Source organism: Bufo gargarizans, chromosome 3, assembly GCF_014858855.1.
Source record: "Bufo gargarizans isolate SCDJY-AF-19 chromosome 3, ASM1485885v1, whole genome shotgun sequence".
Lineage (NCBI taxonomy): Eukaryota > Metazoa > Chordata > Amphibia > Anura > Bufonidae > Bufo > Bufo gargarizans.
Genome location: NC_058082.1, coordinates 243,451,121 through 243,471,262, shown reverse-complemented (window position 1 = coordinate 243,471,262; position 20,142 = coordinate 243,451,121). Strand labels below are relative to the sequence as shown.

At 41.0% G+C, this 20,142-nt stretch overlaps 1 protein-coding gene across 4 annotated transcripts in view; it reads left to right on the top strand.

Annotated features, from left to right (window-relative positions):
* Positions 1-20,142, top strand: part of ARHGAP6 (Rho GTPase activating protein 6) — a 633,174-nt gene that overhangs the window by 555,056 nt on the left and 57,976 nt on the right. For all 4 annotated transcript variants that reach the window (XM_044287027.1, XM_044287028.1, XM_044287030.1 and 1 more), the window contains exon 3: positions 19,568-19,639. In XM_044287027.1, coding sequence (XP_044142962.1) covers positions 19,568-19,639 — 72 coding nt within the window. The remainder of the gene's footprint in view (positions 1-19,567; positions 19,640-20,142) is intronic.

The following is a 20,142-nucleotide window of genomic DNA, read 5'->3' as shown; positions in this document are numbered from 1 at the left end:
AAGAGTGGGCAATTGAAATTCAACTGCTGGATACTTATCTCCCACAACATTGCCATCGGAGGAGAGTTGGGAGGTCACTGTACACACTAGAAGGTCAGTTGGTCCAGCTGAAATTGGCAGGTTCAGCCAACATTTATCTAATGTGTATAACCAACTTTTCAAACGGAAAAATTTAAGGGGTTGTCTTATTTCAGCAAATTATCCTGAAAGAGAAATGTAACACAAGACACTTTTCTAAAGTATTATTTATAGTCCATGTTACCTCCTCTGCTGGCTTGAATTATTTTTCCATCACATTATACACTTCTCGTTTCCATGGTTACAATCGCCCTGCAATCCAGCAGTGGTGACCATGCTTGCACACTCCAGGAAAAAGTGCTGTCCTATGCGCACTCCCACAGTACCGGCCACCAGAGAGGCCAGTTCTTTTTCCAGTGCAAGCACGGCCACCACTGCTGGATTGTAATGTGGTTGTAACCATGGAAACGAGAAGTGTATAATGTGATGGAAAAATTAATCAAGCCAGCAATGGAAGTAATATGGACGCTAACAATACATTAGTCCCTTGTATTAAAGGGATTTTCCAGGATTTTAATATTGATGACCTATCTTCAGGACAGGTCATCAATATCAAATTGGTGGGAATCAGACACTCCCGCCGATCATCTGGTTGAAGAGAAGGGTGCGCTCCGTGCGAGGCCAGCCTTCTCTAAATTGTTTACCTGCTTGCCATCGACATTGCAGAGGTGAACATGTGTAATTACAAGCTGTCCCATTCACTTCTATTGGAAGGCTCCTTCCTATTCAAGTGAATACTACAGATCCATCCCATAGAAATGAATGGGAAGACTTGTAATTACACATGTTCACCGCTGTGATGTTGTCGGTGAGCAGGTAAACAATGAAGAGAAGACTGCTCTCGCATGGAGCGTGGCCTTCTCTTCAACCAACTGATTGGCAGGGGTGCTGGGTGTGGATAAGTCATTAATATTAAAATCCCAGAAAACTCCTTTAACTTTGTCTCCATGATAAATGCCATTTGCTGAAGTGAGACAACCCCTTTAAATGTATTGCAACAAAATGAGTCCTTCCATTGTTCCAGTAGGGATGGGCTTCCGGTGAAGTGCTAATAATCAGGTATAATCACGGCTCCCCTTGTCACTCATTCTGTTGAGCAGTTAAGTTTCACTGTTCACATTTAATACTTCATCCAAACCGGCCTTTTACTATGCCTATCTGGGCTTCTCTACTGCATTAAAGTAAACTTGGCATTTCTGTGTTTATACTGCTCCAGAGTACATTCTCCTAATTGATGCCATGGGCTTTTAACATTTTAAAGTGTAAATAACTGCTTATGTAGTCATCTACACAAAAGCTTTAAGCAGCATTTTCAAACACTGTGGCATCAGGTTTTACACATTACTTCGTTATGTGATTTCGTGATTTTGATGGTGGGTTTCTCTGGTCCCTGTCCAGGAATCTTTTTTTTACCCACTATACACTCATCTGCGTCCCCATGGAAGACAGGCCTGCACAAAAGAGTACTGTATCATGATAAATATAATATTTAAGAGGTGCATGAAACATTAATTACATAAGGATAAGAAATATATCACATAATTGCCCAATACATAGATGTATCAAAAAAACATATTGGCACAATGAAGCAAAAAACACCACTTAGACAACATGCAATTCAGCCAATAAGCCAAGCAGCATTGGCAGTATTAAAGCTGGAGCGTAACTATAGGGGAAACAACTGCTTTGGGGCCTGAATTTAGAAGGGACCCATCCAGGAGGAGGACTAAAAGATTTTATTGTCAGGGTCCCCTTAACAGTATTATAAAATTGCATTATATACATAGACAGTGTAGGAAATGGATGGACCAGCTGCCGGGCCTGGTCTGAGAGAGTGATCTTGACTAGTCACAGGAGTGGAGGGTTACAAAGACATTGATTAGGGGGCCCAGTTCAAAAATATATTGTGGGGCCCAGTTATTTCTAGTTATGCCATTGCTTAAAGGTTTTTTTCAGGGTTTGCTTTCTTTTTAGTAAGCCCCATGGCAAGTTTAACCTACTGAAAGAATCATACTCGCCTGCTTCCTGCCACTCCAGTCCTGTGCCCTGGCTCTCGTTCTGCAATGTTCCCGTCCCCAGCTTGTTTACCGAGGTATGGACAGGGTCAGATGACTGGACTCAGCGGTGACGTGTCCCCTAGCAGCATGTGACTCAGCAATGACAAGCAAGTGTCAAATATCAAAAATTGAGCAAACCCATGTTCTGATTTAATATCTAGACTGACGTGTGAGGCTCATGAGACAGTATGGCTATGGTTGTCTTTATTGATCAACTTCACCTGATATCTGTAAGACAGGGTTCAACTCCAGGCTGAATCTGTGTAATTTTGCACAAACATTAGGTGAAAAGAAGATTTTTTGGCCAGGGTTCAACAGAAGATGTTACGAGGTAGGGGCTATTGCATCAGAGCCTGGCTACAGGAAGATAGCAGGGACAAACTTCTAACAAGGAAACACACTGCAGTCACACTGACACATATGTCAAGGTAACAGGCATTGCCTAATCTTTTTTATTTTTACTGTACTAAATAGTATACCTGTCTACACTATTCAACATAGGGCATCCTACAAACATATACCAAATTTAGTATGTTTTTTTATAATGAGCATCAATTTAATTTAAGCCCTCATGGCCAGGCCCTCAATTCTGTACCAGTTTGTGACTCATCTTGTTTATGCTTATTGCAATTGTCTGTATTAGGGCTCATGCACATGGCCGTTGATTGGCCGTTCGGTGCATTGGGGATCGGAATTTGCTGTCCCTAATGCACGGGCAACATCCGTGCGGATTCTGCAGACGGATCCAGACTTATTCAACTTGAATGTGTCCGTGATCCGTCTGCACCGCAAAAAAATAGAACATGTTCTATTTTTTGCACTGCAGGCGCACGGAGAAAAACCCGATGGAAGGACTCTGTAGTGCTTCTGCGGGGTTCCTTGCCTCCGTTCTGCACCACAGTTTCCGGATTGCGGACCAATTCAAGTGAATGGGTCCGCATCTGTGATGCAGGGTGCACTTGGCCGTTGCCCACATATTGCGGACCTGTTGTTTACAGGCCACAATACGAGCATGACCAGGCAACTACCGTGAGCATGTATACACCTTTTCATTTGTGCATAAATAGCGCAGATAATAAATGTCCCCTATAGTTTGTAAGGCTTAAAAAAGACATCCATCCAGTTTAGCCGCTGAGTTTACTGTAAGTTCTGTAATTTTATTGGTTTCAGAATAAAGCTTGATAAATGTACAATAAAAGAAATAGGTGGGCTAGGGTTTTGATCAGACGCTCTAGACATCAGCTGGGTTATTAGGTCTACCTCAGTGGAACCTTCTTTTTGATGCTTTGTGTTTATTTATAGGTTTCACAAATCCTGTGCAAATGAGTCCAAGCTTTACTTAGACAGATTAGCAAGGCAGCGTTTTTCAGTCTGGTCAAAGAGTTATCCTGTTTATTCTTTTCAGTCTGTCCTACTGTATATAATGTATGTGACAAGTAAACACAGTAAAGGATAATCATCTTAAAATGCTGTTGTTAGTGAGTATAAAGGCTTGAAAAAGACATGTAGATATTCCGTATATATACAGAGATAGATAGATAGATAGATAGATAGATAGACAATAAATAGTTAATAACAGACTGATATGTAATGGATAGATTGATGATAAATAAATACTGTACGTTTGTAGAGAGAAAATAAATACAGTATATTATGAATACATTGATAGACAGATAGATAATAGGTGGATAGATATATAGATAGACTGATGATAAATAAATAGATAGATACAGGAGATAGATAGATAGATACAGTTGCAAGAAAAAGTATGTGAACCCTTTGGAATGATATGGATTTCTGCACAAATTGGTCATAAAATGTGATCTGATCCTCATCTAAGTCACAACAATAGACAATCACAGTCTGCTTAACCTAATAACACACAAAGAATTACATGTTACCATGTTTTTATTGAACACACCATGTAAACATTCACAATGCAGGTGGAAAAAGTATGTGAACCCCTAGACTAATGACATCTCCAAGAGCTAATTGGAGTGAGGTGTCAGCCAACTGGAGTCCAATCAATGAGATGAGATTGAAGGTGTTGGTTACAGCTGTCCTGCCCTATACAAAACACACCCCAGTTCTGGGTTTGCTTTTCACAAGAAGCATTGCCTGATGTGAATGATGCCTCGCACAAAAGAGCTCTCAGAAGACCTACGATTAAGAATTGTTATCTTGAATAAAGCTGGAAAGGGTTATAAAAGTATCTCCAAAAGCCTTGCTGTTCATCAGTCCACGGTAACACAAATTGTCTATAAATGGAGAAAGTTCAGCACTGCTGCTACTCTCCCCTAGGAGTGGCTGTCCTGTAAAGATGACTGCAAGAGCACAGCGCAGACTGCTCAATGAGGTGTAGAAGAATCCTAGAGTGTCAGCTAAAGACTTACAAAAGTCTCTGGCATATGCTAACATCCCTGTTAGCGAATCTACGATACGTAAAACACTAAACAAGAATGGATTTCATGGAAGGATACCACAGAGGAAGCCACTGCTGTCCAAAATAAACATTGCTGCACGTTTACAGTTTGCACAAGAGCACCTGGATGTTCCACAGGCAAAATAAATGTCCAGTACTGGACAAATGAAACCAAAGTTGAGTTGTTTGGAAGAAACACACAACACTATGTGTGGGGAAAAAGAGGCACAGCACACCAACATCAAAACCTCATCCCAACTGTGAAGTATGGTGGTGGGGGCATCATGGTTTGGGGCTGCTTTGCTGCGTCAGGGCCTGGACGGATTGCTATCATCGAAGGAAAAATGAATTCCCACGTTTATCAAGACATTTTGCAGGAGAACTTAAGGCCATCTGCCCACCAGCTGAAGCTCAACAGAAGATGGGTGCAACAGGACAATGACCCAAAGCATAGAAGTAAGGCTACTTTCACACTAGCGTTCGGCTGTCCGCTCGTGAGCTCCGTTTGAAGGGGCTCACGAGCGGACCCGAACGCTTCCGTCCAGCCCTGATGCAGTCTGAATGGATGCGGATCCGCTCAGACTGCATCAGTCTGGCGGCGTTCAGCCTCCGCTCCGCTCACCTCCGCACGGCCAGGCGGACAGCTGAACGCTGCTTGCAGCGTTCGGGTGTCCGCCTGGCCGTGCGGAGGCGTGCGGATCCGTCCAGACTTACAATGTAAGTCAATGGGGACGGATCAGTTTGAAGATGCCACAATATGGCTCAATCTTCAAGCGGATCCGTCCCCCATTGACTTTACATTGAAAGTCTGGACGGATCCGTCCGAGGCTATTTTCTCACTTAGCTTTTATATGCTAATATAATGCAGACGGATCCGTTCTGAACGGAGCCTCCGTCTGCATTATTATGATCGGATCCGTTCAGAACGGATCCGATCGAACGCTAGTGTGAAAGTAGCCTAAATCAACAACAGAATGGCTTAAACAGAAGAAAATACGCCTTCTGGAGTGGCCCAGTAAGAGTCCTGACCTCAACCCGATTGAGATGCTGTGGCATGACCTCAAGAAAGCGATTCACACCAGACATCCCAAGAATATTGCTGAACAGAAAGAGTTCTGTAAAGAGGAATGGTGAAGAATTACTCCTGACCCTTGTGCACGTCTGATCTGCAACTACAGGAAACGTTTGGTTGAAGTTATTGCTGCCAAATGAGGTTCAACCAGTTATTAAATCCAAGGGTTCACATACTTTTTCCACCTGCACTGTGAATGTTTACATGGTGTGTTCAATAAAAACATGGTAACATTTAATTCTTTGTGTGTTATTAGTTTAGACTGTGATTGTCTATTGTTGTGACTTAGATGGAGATCAGATCACATTTTATGACCAATTTGTGCAGAAATCCATATCATTCCAAAGGGTTCACATACTTTTCTTGCAACTGTAGATAGATAGATACAGGATTTAGATAGATAGACTGATGATAGATAGATAGATAGACTGAAGATAGATAGATAGATAGACTGATGATAGATACGTATAGATAAAGTTGCTGGCTTTAATGTTTTCATACTGTACTCTTATAGACTTACAGGGGCTATCCCATGATTAATGTAAAAAAATAATAATTAAAAGCTAGAATATATCAAGCTGGCAGACTTTTCACCTGGACTTTTTAGATCTGGGAGGATATAAATCGTGAATTGCACGCTCCTGGGTCGTGCTCAGGCTGTCCCGGTTGAGGACCGGGGAGCCAGAATGTGTGTACAGCAGCCGCTGTTTCCTGAGTGACAGGAAGCTGCTATCCATTAGTTCCTATAGAGAGCTCCATAGGAACTTAGTGTAATTCTAATAGACTCCAATGCTAATGCATTGTAGTCCGTGAGAGAAGCAATCTAATGATTTCCTTAGGGAAAAAAGTTTTTAATAATATAAAAAAAATATATATATATAAAAATCCAAATCACTCTCCTTTCCCTTAAATTAAAATAAACGTGCATAAACAATAAAAATAAATAAACATCATGCGTATTTATACCATACAGCAAACAACTAAATAGAAAGAAAAGTCAAAATTGCTGATTTGCCATTTTTTGGTTGCTTCACCTCCCTCAAAATTTTTTATAAAAAGTAATCAAAAAGCTGTACACATCATCCCACAAAAAATGATCTCTCATACAGCTCCGTACACATAAAAGTAAAAAAGTTATGGAGGTACGAATATGGTGATGCAAGAAAATAATTAGTTTTCCCCCCCCCAATTTTTTTTCCCCCACTATTAAAACACAAGAAAAACTATACATATATGGTATCATGACCCAGAGATTGAGGGTAACAGGTCAGTTTTACCGCATAGTAAACGCTGTCAAAATTAAACCCATAAACCTGTGGCAGAATTTTTTTTTATAGTTCCACCCCATTTGGAATTTTTTTCCTCTCACAAATACATTATATGCAACTGTAAATGATGTCATTAGAAAGTACAACTTGTCCCACAAAAAAAACAAGCACTCATACGGCTATGTGAATGGAAAAATAACAAAGTTATGGTTTTGGGAAGGCTGAGAGTAAAAAAACTAAAATGAAAAAATGGAAAATGCCCGGTGATTTAGAGGTTAATATGGGCAAACAAAGGCAGACTATCGGGGAGAATTATAAAAACTGGTGAAAAGGAAAACTGGCTTACTTGCCCATGACAACCATTTTAGATTTCACCTTTCATTTTTCAGAGCTCCTTTGGAAAATGAATGGTGAAATATCATTGGTTGATACGGGCTACTAAGCCAGTCTTCCTTTACACCAGTTTTGATACATTTGGTTTTACAGACTATGATCATGGGCAGGTGCATAGCTCTGGAAGCGGCTGCTAAAGGGCCTGAACTCAGAAGGGGCCCAGCCAGGAGCAGGACTGAAAGATTTTATTGTCAGGGCTCCCTCAACACTATTATATGACATTATATACAGTAATAGTATATACAGAACATGGCATACAGTATATGTGGTGGAAACAGACAAACAAGTGGGGGTTGCATAGGAGGAGGGAGTTACGGGGGGGGGGGGCATTAAAAATTTTGATGTGCTGCCCAGTCAGTTCTAGTTACGCCACTAATTATGAGAATAGAGTGAAGTCCAGAGACAACTAGTAGGGGGAGCACAATATTTCAGTGACTAGTTGTACATACAAGTCCACTGTAAAACGGATGTACCAAGTATGTGGTGCCACATGTATATATCTATACTATGCAGTTCAAACTTCAATAAAGAACTGCCGTCAGTTAAATTGTGTTGACTAGAAATTATATTTTTCTATAAAAGGAAATGTACAAAATGGGTATATTGTAGCTTTAAATAGGCCTTTGCAAGTTGTTATTTTCAGTAGGAATCTCCGTGGTTGTTAATTATGTTCGTCTCTACCATTGCCATACAAGAGGCTAATAGGACAGTTCAGAAAATGAATAATTTGAACAGTGTGTTCCAGATAGAGCTGATAATTATCTTTCATTAGATAGTTTGCCTTCCATGGTAGCAAGTATGACTAGAGTACAAAGTAAACTTTATTTAATATTGTAAATACTGATTTGGCTTTCATGCTATGAAAAAATAAATTATATATATATATATATATATATATATATATATCGAAAAGAAAAGGAAAAAAGCAGCACACATTAAACGCGGGTGCAAGTCCTCCTGAGGGCCTATGACCAAGGTCCCAAATGCATATAGAAGAAAAAAGGCAGCACTCCAAAATTTGATGAAAAAAAGTGGACGGTTTATTCACCCATCTAGCAGCAACGTTTCAGCTCTCTCATTGGAGCCTTTGTCTAGCTGAATAACATGTGCATGGTGGCATACATAAATAGTGCAAACAATTTCATAATCACAAATCGATGATTAAACAATAAAGTGCACCTGCATCAAGAGTTTAACAATGTTAAAAATACAATTCAAATGTCGCCATGATTATATCTCAAAGAGTTGTGAACATGATCATATGAAGTGCAAATGGTGATCCGTACAGTGAAAAGATCAATAAACATACATGATTGTCAATCAATATATAAAAAGTGTACACAGTGTGTGGCAATCACAAATCGATTAAAACATTAAAAAACCTTGAATGAGTCACGTTGAATCATAGAGACCTGGTGGAATCTGCTGGCGTCCGGAAAGGCAATCGGCGCATGCGCCGCTCCATGTGCTCTCGCGAGACATGTGATAATATAAGAAAATATGGGAACCACATTAAAGATGGCCGCTATCCAACTTTCCACCAGGGTGCATGCTCATGCCCATACAGGCCGGCAAGTTCCTTGTACAGAATTACAAGACACACTTAAAGTGTCCAAAGCTCCGCATTTTTTAGCACAATCCACAAGCGGAAGATCAGCGGGTGAGCAGTCTCCGTAACGGGATGTCTGTATCAGGGGGGCATCACGGCATGTCAAACCGCATACACCCCCCTGTCCAGACCTATCAGCATGTCCGCTCCATGTCAAAATCCCACCACGATAGGGCTGGGGATCAGGGAATCACAATAATGTGATCCCGATTCCCTCCCTCAGTGGGGGGAGTCACAGATGAACTGCATCAGAGCATTACATAATCTTCCCGTCAGGAGTCAGTGTCACTCAAGTCCCATTAGGGGCTAGAGAGGCATCAAATCACAGACAGGGATTGTCACTATTCAAAAATTCCAAAGGTGGTATCCCAACACAATTAATTGTTTAATAACATATAAATGGATCGCCTGCATAGTTCCTCCTTCATCAAACGTGACCATTCATGACAATGAAGTCAAAAATATTGTCCTACGAAAAAAGAGAACACAGTTAGACATATAGCACATGTTGTTTTCCCTACAGAGAATACAAGTCAAGAGCACATACATAACTGGTGACTAAATGACCCTAAATTCTACATTTAAACCCTGTGGCTTCAAAGTACCTAACGTATAAATCCAATAAAGTTCTCTTCTTTTCAATAATTTGGTTCTATCACCACCTCGTCTCAAAAGAGGTATTTGTTCCAAAATTCTAAACCGTAAATCCCTTTCAGAATGTTTCGCCTCAGTGAAATGTTTTGATACGGGAAGATCCATTTTTTGTTTCCTAATGGAATACCGATGTTGATTGAGTCGAGTTTTGACGTCCCAGGTAGTTTCACCTATGTACAGGTCCTTCTCAAAAAATTTGCATATTGTGATAAAGTTCATTATTTTCTGTAATGTACTGATAAACATTAGACTTTCATATATTTTAGATTCATTACACACCAACTGAAGTAGTTCAAGCCTTTTATTGTTTTAATATTGATGATTTTGGCATACAGCTAATGAAAACCCAAATTTCCCATCTCAAAAAATTAGCATATTTCATCCGACCAATAAAAGAAAAGTGTTTTTAATACAAAAAAAGTCAACCTTCAAATAATTATGTTCAGTTATGCACTCAATACTTGGTCGGGAATCCTTTTGCAGAAATGACTGCTTCAATGCGGCGTGGCATGGAGGTAATCAGCCTGTGGCACTGCTGAGGTGTTATGGAGGCCCAGGATGCTTCGATAGCGGCCTTAAGCTCATCCAGAGTGTTTGGTCTTGCATCTCTCAACTTTCTCTTCCCAATATCCCACAGATTCTCTATGGGGTTCAGGTCAGGAGAGTTGGCAGGCCAATTGAGCACAGTAATACCATGGTCAGTAAACCATTTACCAGTGGTTTTGGCACTGTGAACAGGTGCCAGGTCGTGCTGAAAAATGAAATCTTCATCTCCATAAAGCTTTTCAGCAGATGGAAGCATGAAGTGCTCCAAAATCTCCTGATAGCTAGCTGCATTGACCCTGCCCTTGATAAAACACAGTGGACCAACACCAGCAGCTGACATGGCACCCCAGACCATCACTGACTGTGGGTACTTGACACTGGACTTCAGGCATTTTGGCATTTCCCTCTCCCCAGTCTTCCTCCAGACTCTGGCACCTTGATTTCCGAATGACATGCAACAGTCCAGTGCTGCTTCTCTGTAGCCCAGGTCAGGCGCTTCTGCCGCTGTTTCTGGTTCAAAAGTGGCTTGACCTGGGGAATGCGGCACCTGGAGCCCATTTCCTGCACACGCCTGTACACGGTGGCTCTGGATGTTTCTACTCCAGACTCAGTCCACTGCTTCTGCAGGTCCCCCAAGGTCTGGAATTGGTCCTTCTCCACAATCTTCCTCAGGGTCCGGTCACCTCTTCTCGTTGTGCAGCGTTTTCTGCCACACTTTTTCCTTCCCACAGACTTCCCACTGAGGTGCCTTGATACAGCACTCTGGGAACAGCCTATTCGTTCAGAAATTTCTTTCTGTGTCTTACCCTCTTGCTTAAGGGTGTCAATGATGGCCTTCTGGACAGCAGTCAGGTCGGCAGTCTTACCCATGATTGCGGTTTTGAGTAATGAACCAGGCTGGGAGTTTTTAAAAGCCTCAGGAATCTTTTGCAGGTGTTTAGAGTTAATTAGTTGATTCAGATGATTAGGTTAACAGCTCGTTTAGAGAACCTTTTCATGATATGCAAATTTTTTGAGATAGGAATTTGGGGTTTTTATGAGCTGTATGCCAAAATCATCAATATTAAAACAATAAAAGGCTTGAACTACTTCAGTTGGTGTGTAATGAATCTAAAATATATGAAAGTCTAATATTTATCAGTACATTACAGAAAATAATGAACTTTATCACAATATGCTAATTTTTTGAGAAGGACCTGTATAGGAGGTGACAGGGGCAGGTCAACAAATAAATAACATGGGACGAGTCACATGTTAGATATTGTTTGTTTTTAAGGTGAAGGTGCGGCGCGTGTGTGCCTATTTCCGCAAGTCATCAACAGCTTCCGCCGGTCTGGCAATGCTGCAGTAGCGCTTGCAATTGCCAGCTCACCGACTGTTGTGCGACGTGAGCACGCGCTGGAACTCCATGTTCCACATGTTGGCCAGGCTTTGTCAGCAGCAGAGGGGAGTAGTGGAATACCAGCTGCAACATGTTCTTCGTCTTTCCAGTCAGCTTCCGCTCTTCACAAGCGACAAGTGGGCATTGATGTCTGACCTCTGAGGTTTGTCCTCTGATATCACATAATAATGGTCTGGACATTCTGCAAGTTGTAGGTTCTCTCTTCATACCTCTTCCCTATAATGTCCTTTGATATCACACCTGAACACCTGAACATGCTGGGAGTTTTAGTCCTTTCTTCTTATACCTCCTCCCTGTAATGTCCTCTGATATAAAATAACATCCTAAACATGTTGTGAGTTGTAGTCCTCTCCTCTTATACCTCATCCCTGTAATGTACTCTGATATTACGTAACAATGGTCTGGACATGCTGGGAGTTGTAGTTCTCACCTCTTATACCTCCTCACTGTATTGTCCAAACTCGCAAACTCTTGGAGGCAGTGTAAAGGAGTTAAATATTGCAAGTAACCATTTATCTTATAGATTTCTAGTGTAATTGACTCATGCTGATTTATAGATTATGGTTTCCATTCTGTGAGACTCCAGAGTCTGCTAAATCTTCCTGAAGGTCTTTTGCAGTCAAGAGGAGATTCTGATTTGCTTTTCTAGCAATCCAACAAGCAGCTGTCTCTCAAAATTCTCTTAATCTCCACTGTTCCTATTAACTGCCATTTCCTAAGGTACTTTCACACTAGCGTTTCTATTTTCCGGTATTGAGATCCGTCATAGTGTCTCAATGCCATAAAAAAACGCTTCCGTTTTTTCCCCATTCATTATCATTGGGGACAAAACGTAACTGAACAGAACGGAATGCTGCAAAATGCATTCTGTTCCGTTCTCATACCGGAGAGCATGCTTTCCGTTCTGGGATGCGCAGCAATCTGACATAATAGAAAACGGATTCGACTTCCAATGGAGTTCATGACGGATCAGTCTTAGGTATGTTACAGATAATACAACTGGATCTGTTCATAACGGATGCAGACGGTTGTATTATCAGTAACGGGAGCGTTTTTTCTGAACCCTGCCAGATCCAGCAAAAATGCTAGTGTGAAAGTAGCCTTAATTACAACTCAAACTGAGGAAATGGCAATGTGAAAATTCTTTTTGGAGATAATTTCATCTTCAATTAGCTTCACAGTAAAAGAGATAACCAGAGGTGCTAAAATGTCTGCATGCCACTGTGTATATTGTGACCAGTGAGGGGAATGGTCTGGGAAAACAGGTATTTTCCTTCCAGTGTGTGCTGCTGTGCTGATTTGCAGCCATGTGGGGTCAAATACCGGACTGGATTTTAATTGCTGGTCCGGGTTTTTGGCAGCACCTGGCTGTCCTTAAATAGTCAGCTGAGCTCAGCAGCAGGATCTCTGTGTTGGGATCTGAGGCTTGGTGCATGGTTGGAGGGCTGATACCCATGGGCCGAGGAAACAGGCCCCCTGAAGCCTGCCGTGGACTGCTGGAGGCAGTGACTTGTCTTATATGAACTTTCCAATTTGTGTGAAGTAACACCAAGATGTACTTTCCATTGTGTGTGAAAATGCAAAGTAACGCATTATTTTGTGCATTTGCCTAGTGTGAATAAACACTGAAGTTTTGTGTTAAGAACTTGTCTTTTGCCTCTGTATGTATATATATATATAAATATATATATTATTTATGTGAAAGTTAATTTTGCAACCTACAGTTGTGTTCAAAATTATTCAACCCCCAATGCTGTAAAGGGTTTTAGGGAATTTAGCGTACATTTGTAATTGTGTTCAGAATGAAATCTTACAAGGACTTTTTAAAGAACCAAATGCAACTAAAATGACATCAATTGTTTTTGTAATACAGTATTAAATGTTTTTTTTGTGATTTCTTCATTAACACAATTATTCAACCCCTTAAAGACTACCACACTTGAATGAACAGAGGTTCATTCAAGTGTTTTTGATCAGGTATTAAAAACACCTGTGGATGTCAAGGAGCAGCAATTAAGCATAATAAGCACCAATTAGGCAGATTTAAACGGACTGTGATACTCAGCTCCTTCTAGACATTTACTGGTGTGTTTACAAACATGGTGAAGTCAAGAGAATGGTCCAGGAAGACAAGAGAAGAGGTGATTTCTCTTCACAGGAAGGGCAATGGCTATAAGAAGATTGCAAAGATGTTAAACATACCAAGAGACACCATAGGAAGCATCATTCGCAAATTCAAGGCAAAGGGCACTGTTGAAACGCTACCTGGTCGTGGCAGAAAGAAGATGATGACTTCGACTGCTGTGCGCTTGCTGAAGCGCAAAGTGGAGAAAAGTCCCCATGTGACTGCTGAAGAACTGAAAAAAGATTTGTCAGATGTGGGTACTGAAGTTTCAGCTCAGACAATAAGGCACACACTGCATAATGAAGGCCTCCATGCCAGAACTCTCAGGCGCATCCCCTTGCTGTCTCCAAAGAATAAGAAGAGTCGACTGCAGTATGCCAAAAGTCATGTGGACAAACCACAAAAGTTTAGGGATAGTGTTCTGTGGACTTATGAAACAAAATTAGAACTGTTTGGGCCCATGGATCAACGCTATGTTTGGAGGAGGAAGAACAAGGCCTATGAAGAAAAGAACACCTTGCCTACTGTGAAGCATGGCGGGGGTCAATCATGCTTTGGGGCTGTTTTGCTTCTACAGGTACAGGGAAGCTTCAGCGTGTGCAAGGTACCATGAATTCTCTTCAGTACCAGGAGATATTGGATGAAAATGTGATGCAGTCCGTCACAAACCTGAGGCTTGGGAGACGTTGGACCTTTCAACAGGACAATAAGCAAGCATACCTCCAAGTCCAGTAGAGCATGGTTGCAGATTAAAGGCTGGAACATTTTGAAGTGGCCATAGCAGTCACCAGACTTAAATCCGGTTGAGAACCTCTGGTGGGACTTAAAGAAAGCAGTTGCAGCGTGCAAGCCTAAGAATGTGACTGAACTGGAGGCTTTTGCCCATGAAGAATGGGTGAAGATACCCGTAGATCGCTGCAAGACACTTGTGTCAAGCTATGCTTCACGTTTAACAGCTGTTATAACTGGAAAAGGATGTTGTACTAAGATTGAATGTCACTTGGGGGTTGAATACAACTGATGATGATGTGAGCACAGAAAAGACATTTGTGGTTATTTCATTATAAATGTTATGCTATATTTGTCTGACTTACAAGTGCCTCTTTGATTTAATTGTAAACAAGATGACTGAAATGATCAAAATCAATGTCAAACTGGCCAAAACACTCAATTTCAGTGGGGGTTGAATAATTTTGAACACAACTGTATGTGTAGTCTTCAAACTTCTATCTATTGTATGGAATGTAAGAAACAGGTGTAAACTGTCAGGCTCACAGGCTGTATTTCAGTATGTTTTCTTGCATGAATAGTGTTCATGATAAAAGGGATTTTATTGATGGTTAAGCTGTGGGAATGAATAAAGGAGGAATGTTTACCTGGTATGACTCTGGCAGGGGCTTAGCATTAGATATAAATGGTTGTGTGTATGAAAATTTTGCTACATGCCAACAGATGAACGTGGTTTAGATGCCAGGGAGGGGGTTTGTGTATTGGAATTTGTAGATGCAAATATCTAATCTAATAATAGGTAAAATATTGCTGTCTCACTTCAGCAAATGTCATTTATCATGTACAGAAAGTTAATACAAGGCTATTACTAATGTATTGTGATTGTCAATATTGCCTCCTTTGCTTGCTGGATTCATTTTTCCATCACATTATACACTAATTGTTTCCAGGGATTACGACCACCCTGCAATCTAGCAGCGGTGGTCGAGCCTGCACACTATAGTAAAAAGTGCTGGCCTATGAACGTGCCCGTAGTCCCAGCCACCAGAGGCCAGTGCCTTTGCCTTTAGTGTGCAGGCATGGCCATCGCTGCTGGACTGCAGAGTGGTTGTAACCATGAATACGAGCAAAATATAATGTGATGGAAAAATGAATCCAGCGAGCAAAGGAACAATATGGACAATCACAATACTTTAGTAAGTGCCTTGTATTAATTTTCTCTACATGATAAATGCCATTTGCTGAGTTGAGACAACCCCTTTAAACACCTAAAATAGCTACTATACAATATCTGAAATTTTGTTTCTTTATTGTTCAAAAACAATTGACCCATACTTTTAATGAGGAAATACTTTGAGAAAATATAGGAAATGGAAAATCCGGCAGAACAGCGCTGAAGGACATTGAAGGCTTTAAGTAAAAGGGTGCACATTGCTGTAAATGTTTATTTTTTATCGATCTAGAAATATAGATATTAAAGAATATTGTTTTACTGTTGCTGTCAGTTCTTCAGCTTTAAAGACCCCACACGTACAAATGATTTCTAGACGGTCCCTGAAGGCATTGTCTGTGGATTTGGCAGATGCTTGCTCTAGGAGAAGTATCTACGTGTGTTGCTTATAAACTTTATTTTTTTATTCTTTCTTGCTTTCCTTAGGGAGTTTTTACTGACGTCTCTGGAGTGTTTTTGTATTGCACATTTATATGTGTATTACAATATTAGGGCATAATCTGAAATGAGAACTACAGATTAGGATCTGCTGTTAAACATTTATCATGGCCATTAACAATGGAAGTCATGTTGCTTTGGTCCCATGAGGTTGACATGTCATGTAGTAGTACATTCCTAGTACATGTCATATTACAGAACTGATCTCATAGCTTCACTGAAAAATGGCCTATTCAAGTTTTTAGACGGCTGCTTTGTGTTTAGCAAGGTAAACTCCATTTCTACTTAGCAAGTTTTCCAGTCTGGGTGCAATGCGCGTGTCACGTACCAGAGGCCCAAGGCAAACCTCCGGGACATCAAGCAAACAGGACACAAAAAAAAAACCAGACCAAGGACCCACAGAGAACTGTATTAGAAGTGTAATAAAAGTACATGACAGTAGGCAGGTAGGCAATAGTGGTAGCACTACCACAGAACCAAGTGCACCGGCAGATCCACAGGCAAAACCCAGAGGGCAGAAAGCCATCGAGCCCATTCTTCACAGAGCCCCTGGTGGTGGGGATGAACTGGGCCAAGGTACTCACTGGTCGCACCTCCAGGAAGGTTCATTTACACTTGGCCCCTACCTGCAAGGAACTATGCATGTGCAAGCACCAGTGGAACAGACAACAACAGAACTGGAACCCATACAAACACAGCACATGGAACAGACAAGACAAACTGGAACCAGCACAGAAGCAGGTGCCTGGACCCCAAGCGGAATGGAAGCATGGCCGTCTCAGGCACAGCCGCACACAGACTAGAGATTCCCCCATACTAGAGAGTCATACGGACAATAGATTCACACAGAGTAGAGATTCCCCCTTCAGGGAAGCCAGGGACCTTCTCATGAAGGCAGGACGTACACAGGAAAGGAACAGATGGCACAACAGGCAGACAAGAACAGACAAGGTTTAGAAGCAGTAGCCACTGCCAGACAGGACATGGGACAGAATACATCAGAAGCAGTTTAGCACTACCAGGCTATCAGATGCAGTTGCGGACCTCTAGACGAAACAAGGAACAAACAATGATAACATAAACATAATACAGGGCAGGTACAGATCAGACAAGGACATAACCTCAAACACCATCACAGAACAGGTACAGGAGAACAGACAAGGCAGTAACAACAAACACCAATGCAAAACCAGGCGATACCACACACAAGGGTAGATGGTAAACCCCCCTGGGTCAGCAGCAAGGGGCTACACCTAGAAAGACACAAGACAGACTGACCTCAAGCCCCACAGCTCACAGGTAGACATAGCTGCTTAATGAGGACACCTGATAAGCCACACCCAGGCACAGATAAGGAGAAGTTAACCCCAACAGAACAGGAGGAGTACAGAACCACAAAACACACAGGCTGCAGAACAGGATGTTGCCCCTGGCAACAAGGTTTCCCCTAGCATACAAGGAGAACACCGCAGCCAGTACGCCAGAGCACAAACAACCCGTGTAACACTGACAAACAGAGAAGCATCACGGGGAGAGCAAACATTCACAGTGAGCAGTTCACAGAAGACACTGCAGCCATCCTGCAGCAACCAGCCTGCACAGGAGGCAGCCTGCAACCAGTACGTGAGAGGGCATGCAGCCAGCCTACACGGACACAACTGTCACAGTGAACCATACTGTGACAGCGTGAAGCAAACAAATAGCATCCAGACTGAATCCTGACCCATTCATTTCAATGGGTCTTTTTCACGCATAATTTCTGCGTTCAGGAAAAAAAAATTCTATATTCTGTTCTATATTTTGTGTCTTTCCCACAGTTCTGGTTCCATAGAAGTGAATGGAGCAATCCGGATGCAATGTGTTTTTCACTGATATTTGCCAGTGATTGTTATTCTTCAGTTTTTTTTTTCACGCACATGAAAAACACATCAAAAACTGATTTCACCTGCATGGAAAAAACTGACACTGAACTTGTGTGCAAAACATCAGTTTTTTCCTGAACAGACCCTGAGAGAATTTGTAACACTCATGTGAAAGAGGCCTAATGCATCTCCACTCATATATTAAAGCTTACATATGTTTGCAGAGTGGTTAGAGGAGCAGTTCCAGCTCCAAGGCAGTGGTCTTCACATCTCACCAGGGTACTAAAAGTTGCTTCCATACACATTTTGGGAGCTATGTTAAAGGGAACCTGTAATGTTAAACATGCTGTTTTGTCTGTGCGCAGGAAGGTCTGAGGAGACTGACATAGTTTTATTGGGGGAAAAAAAAAACAATATAACTGAAAATCCTGCTCTTATTAGGTTTAGGTGTCAAGTAGGCGGTCCTACTACTGGAAGTCTGAGTGATGACTGGCTCTTAAAAGGAATGTCTGAACTAAAAAATGAATGGACCACTGGAAATGATGTTAAAATAAGAAAAATGAGCACTAACCTTTTCAAAGTCCTGTCCCTAGCACCTTGACTCCTCTCCTCACTGAACCAAAAGTGTTAAAGTCCTGTTCATGACCATGTCAACACTGTAGCCAATAACTGGTCTTACCGCTGAGGCCAGTGATTGGCTGTAAGGTTCATGTGACTGTGGAAAGCATGTCATCACATGGTGCATCTGGAAATGCAGGAAATGCAGTTCTGGAGTGGTGGCACTTTTAAAGGTAGGTGTTTTTTTTTTCTTTTGTAATAACACCATCTCAAGCCTTTTTTTTTAGGATGAGTATTGCAAATACATTCTCTGAGCTATCCTATTTATTACAGTAAAAGGCACATCCTGGAAGAACAGCTATGGTAACTTATGGTAATTTTAAAATAAAATAGAATGTTTACAATGCAACCAGATATACAACCCTACAAGACATGAAATAGCATTGGAAATATGCTTTACACAGAGAAGGACTCCAAGATTCCAGTCTTGTTATAGAAGTAAATAGGAGATATTAAAGGGGTTGTGCCACTAATATAAAGGTATCCTGCTCAACAGATATCGCTGTTGTATCACTTCCCCAAATACCATTTATCAAAACTGCCTTATTCCAAAGTTAGTAGCCTACCATTGCACCCAGTTGCTGTTGGTTATGTACTGCATTGGAGTCATGTAATGTAGGACATAGGATGTGTCATTGGTAAGAACAAGGGACATGGTTTCACATGACCTCCTGATGTCAGGACACATCTCACCGCCCTAAGGCCATATGGGACAGTAGATACATGACAAACCAGGAAGAAGGATTTAAGCATGGGGATAAGAAAAAAAGGTGAAAAGGGTGATGAGGTAAATAAAAATAATTTTTTTATTTTTTTTTTAAATGAATTGAGGAGGAATGGTTTATTGTTATAACCTCTTTACCTATGATATAGTATTTATCTTCAATGCTGTTCTTCATTCCTGAGCGATTGTACACTATTATTTTCTCATTTTAATGAATTCCCTAGACAAGTAAGTTAATCTTGAATGTTCTTGACAAATAGTAGCACATTCAATTCTAATTTGCATTACTGCTATCTTATGTTTATAAGACATCTTCATTCTATTTGTTTTATTTTATAGATGGACAAAAGAGAAAAAAATCTTTAAGAAAGAAACTGGATTCATTGGGGAAAGAGAAAAACAAAGATAAAGGTATGCAACACAATACTGCATATTAATCTAGTTGCTATATACTAATAGTTAAATAGGGTTTTATGTCCTTACATGATACCTTAGTATGTGGTACTCTTAGGAAATACTCTCCATATATAACAGTTCATAAAAACCTCTTTCTTTTAGCTGAGACTGAATTTAACTGATTAATCCAAAAAAGTGAAGAACAAGGGTTTATAAGTCGTATAGCCTCATTTATCAAACTTTTCTACAAAAAATATATATAATTTGTTCCCCATAGGCACCAATCATAGCACAGCTTTAATTTCTTAAACAGTTCTGCTAAAATGAAAGCTGCACGCAGATAGGTAATAAAGACAGTTTTCATTTTAGACAATTTTAATAAATCTGCCCCACAGGTTTGGTTTGAGAATCTTACATGATGAAGACTGAGTCTATCATAAGGAACAGTTGTGTAACGGTCGCGTACACACACACACACACAGGGGGGAGGGAAGTGACCACTGCGCTCCACCCTTACC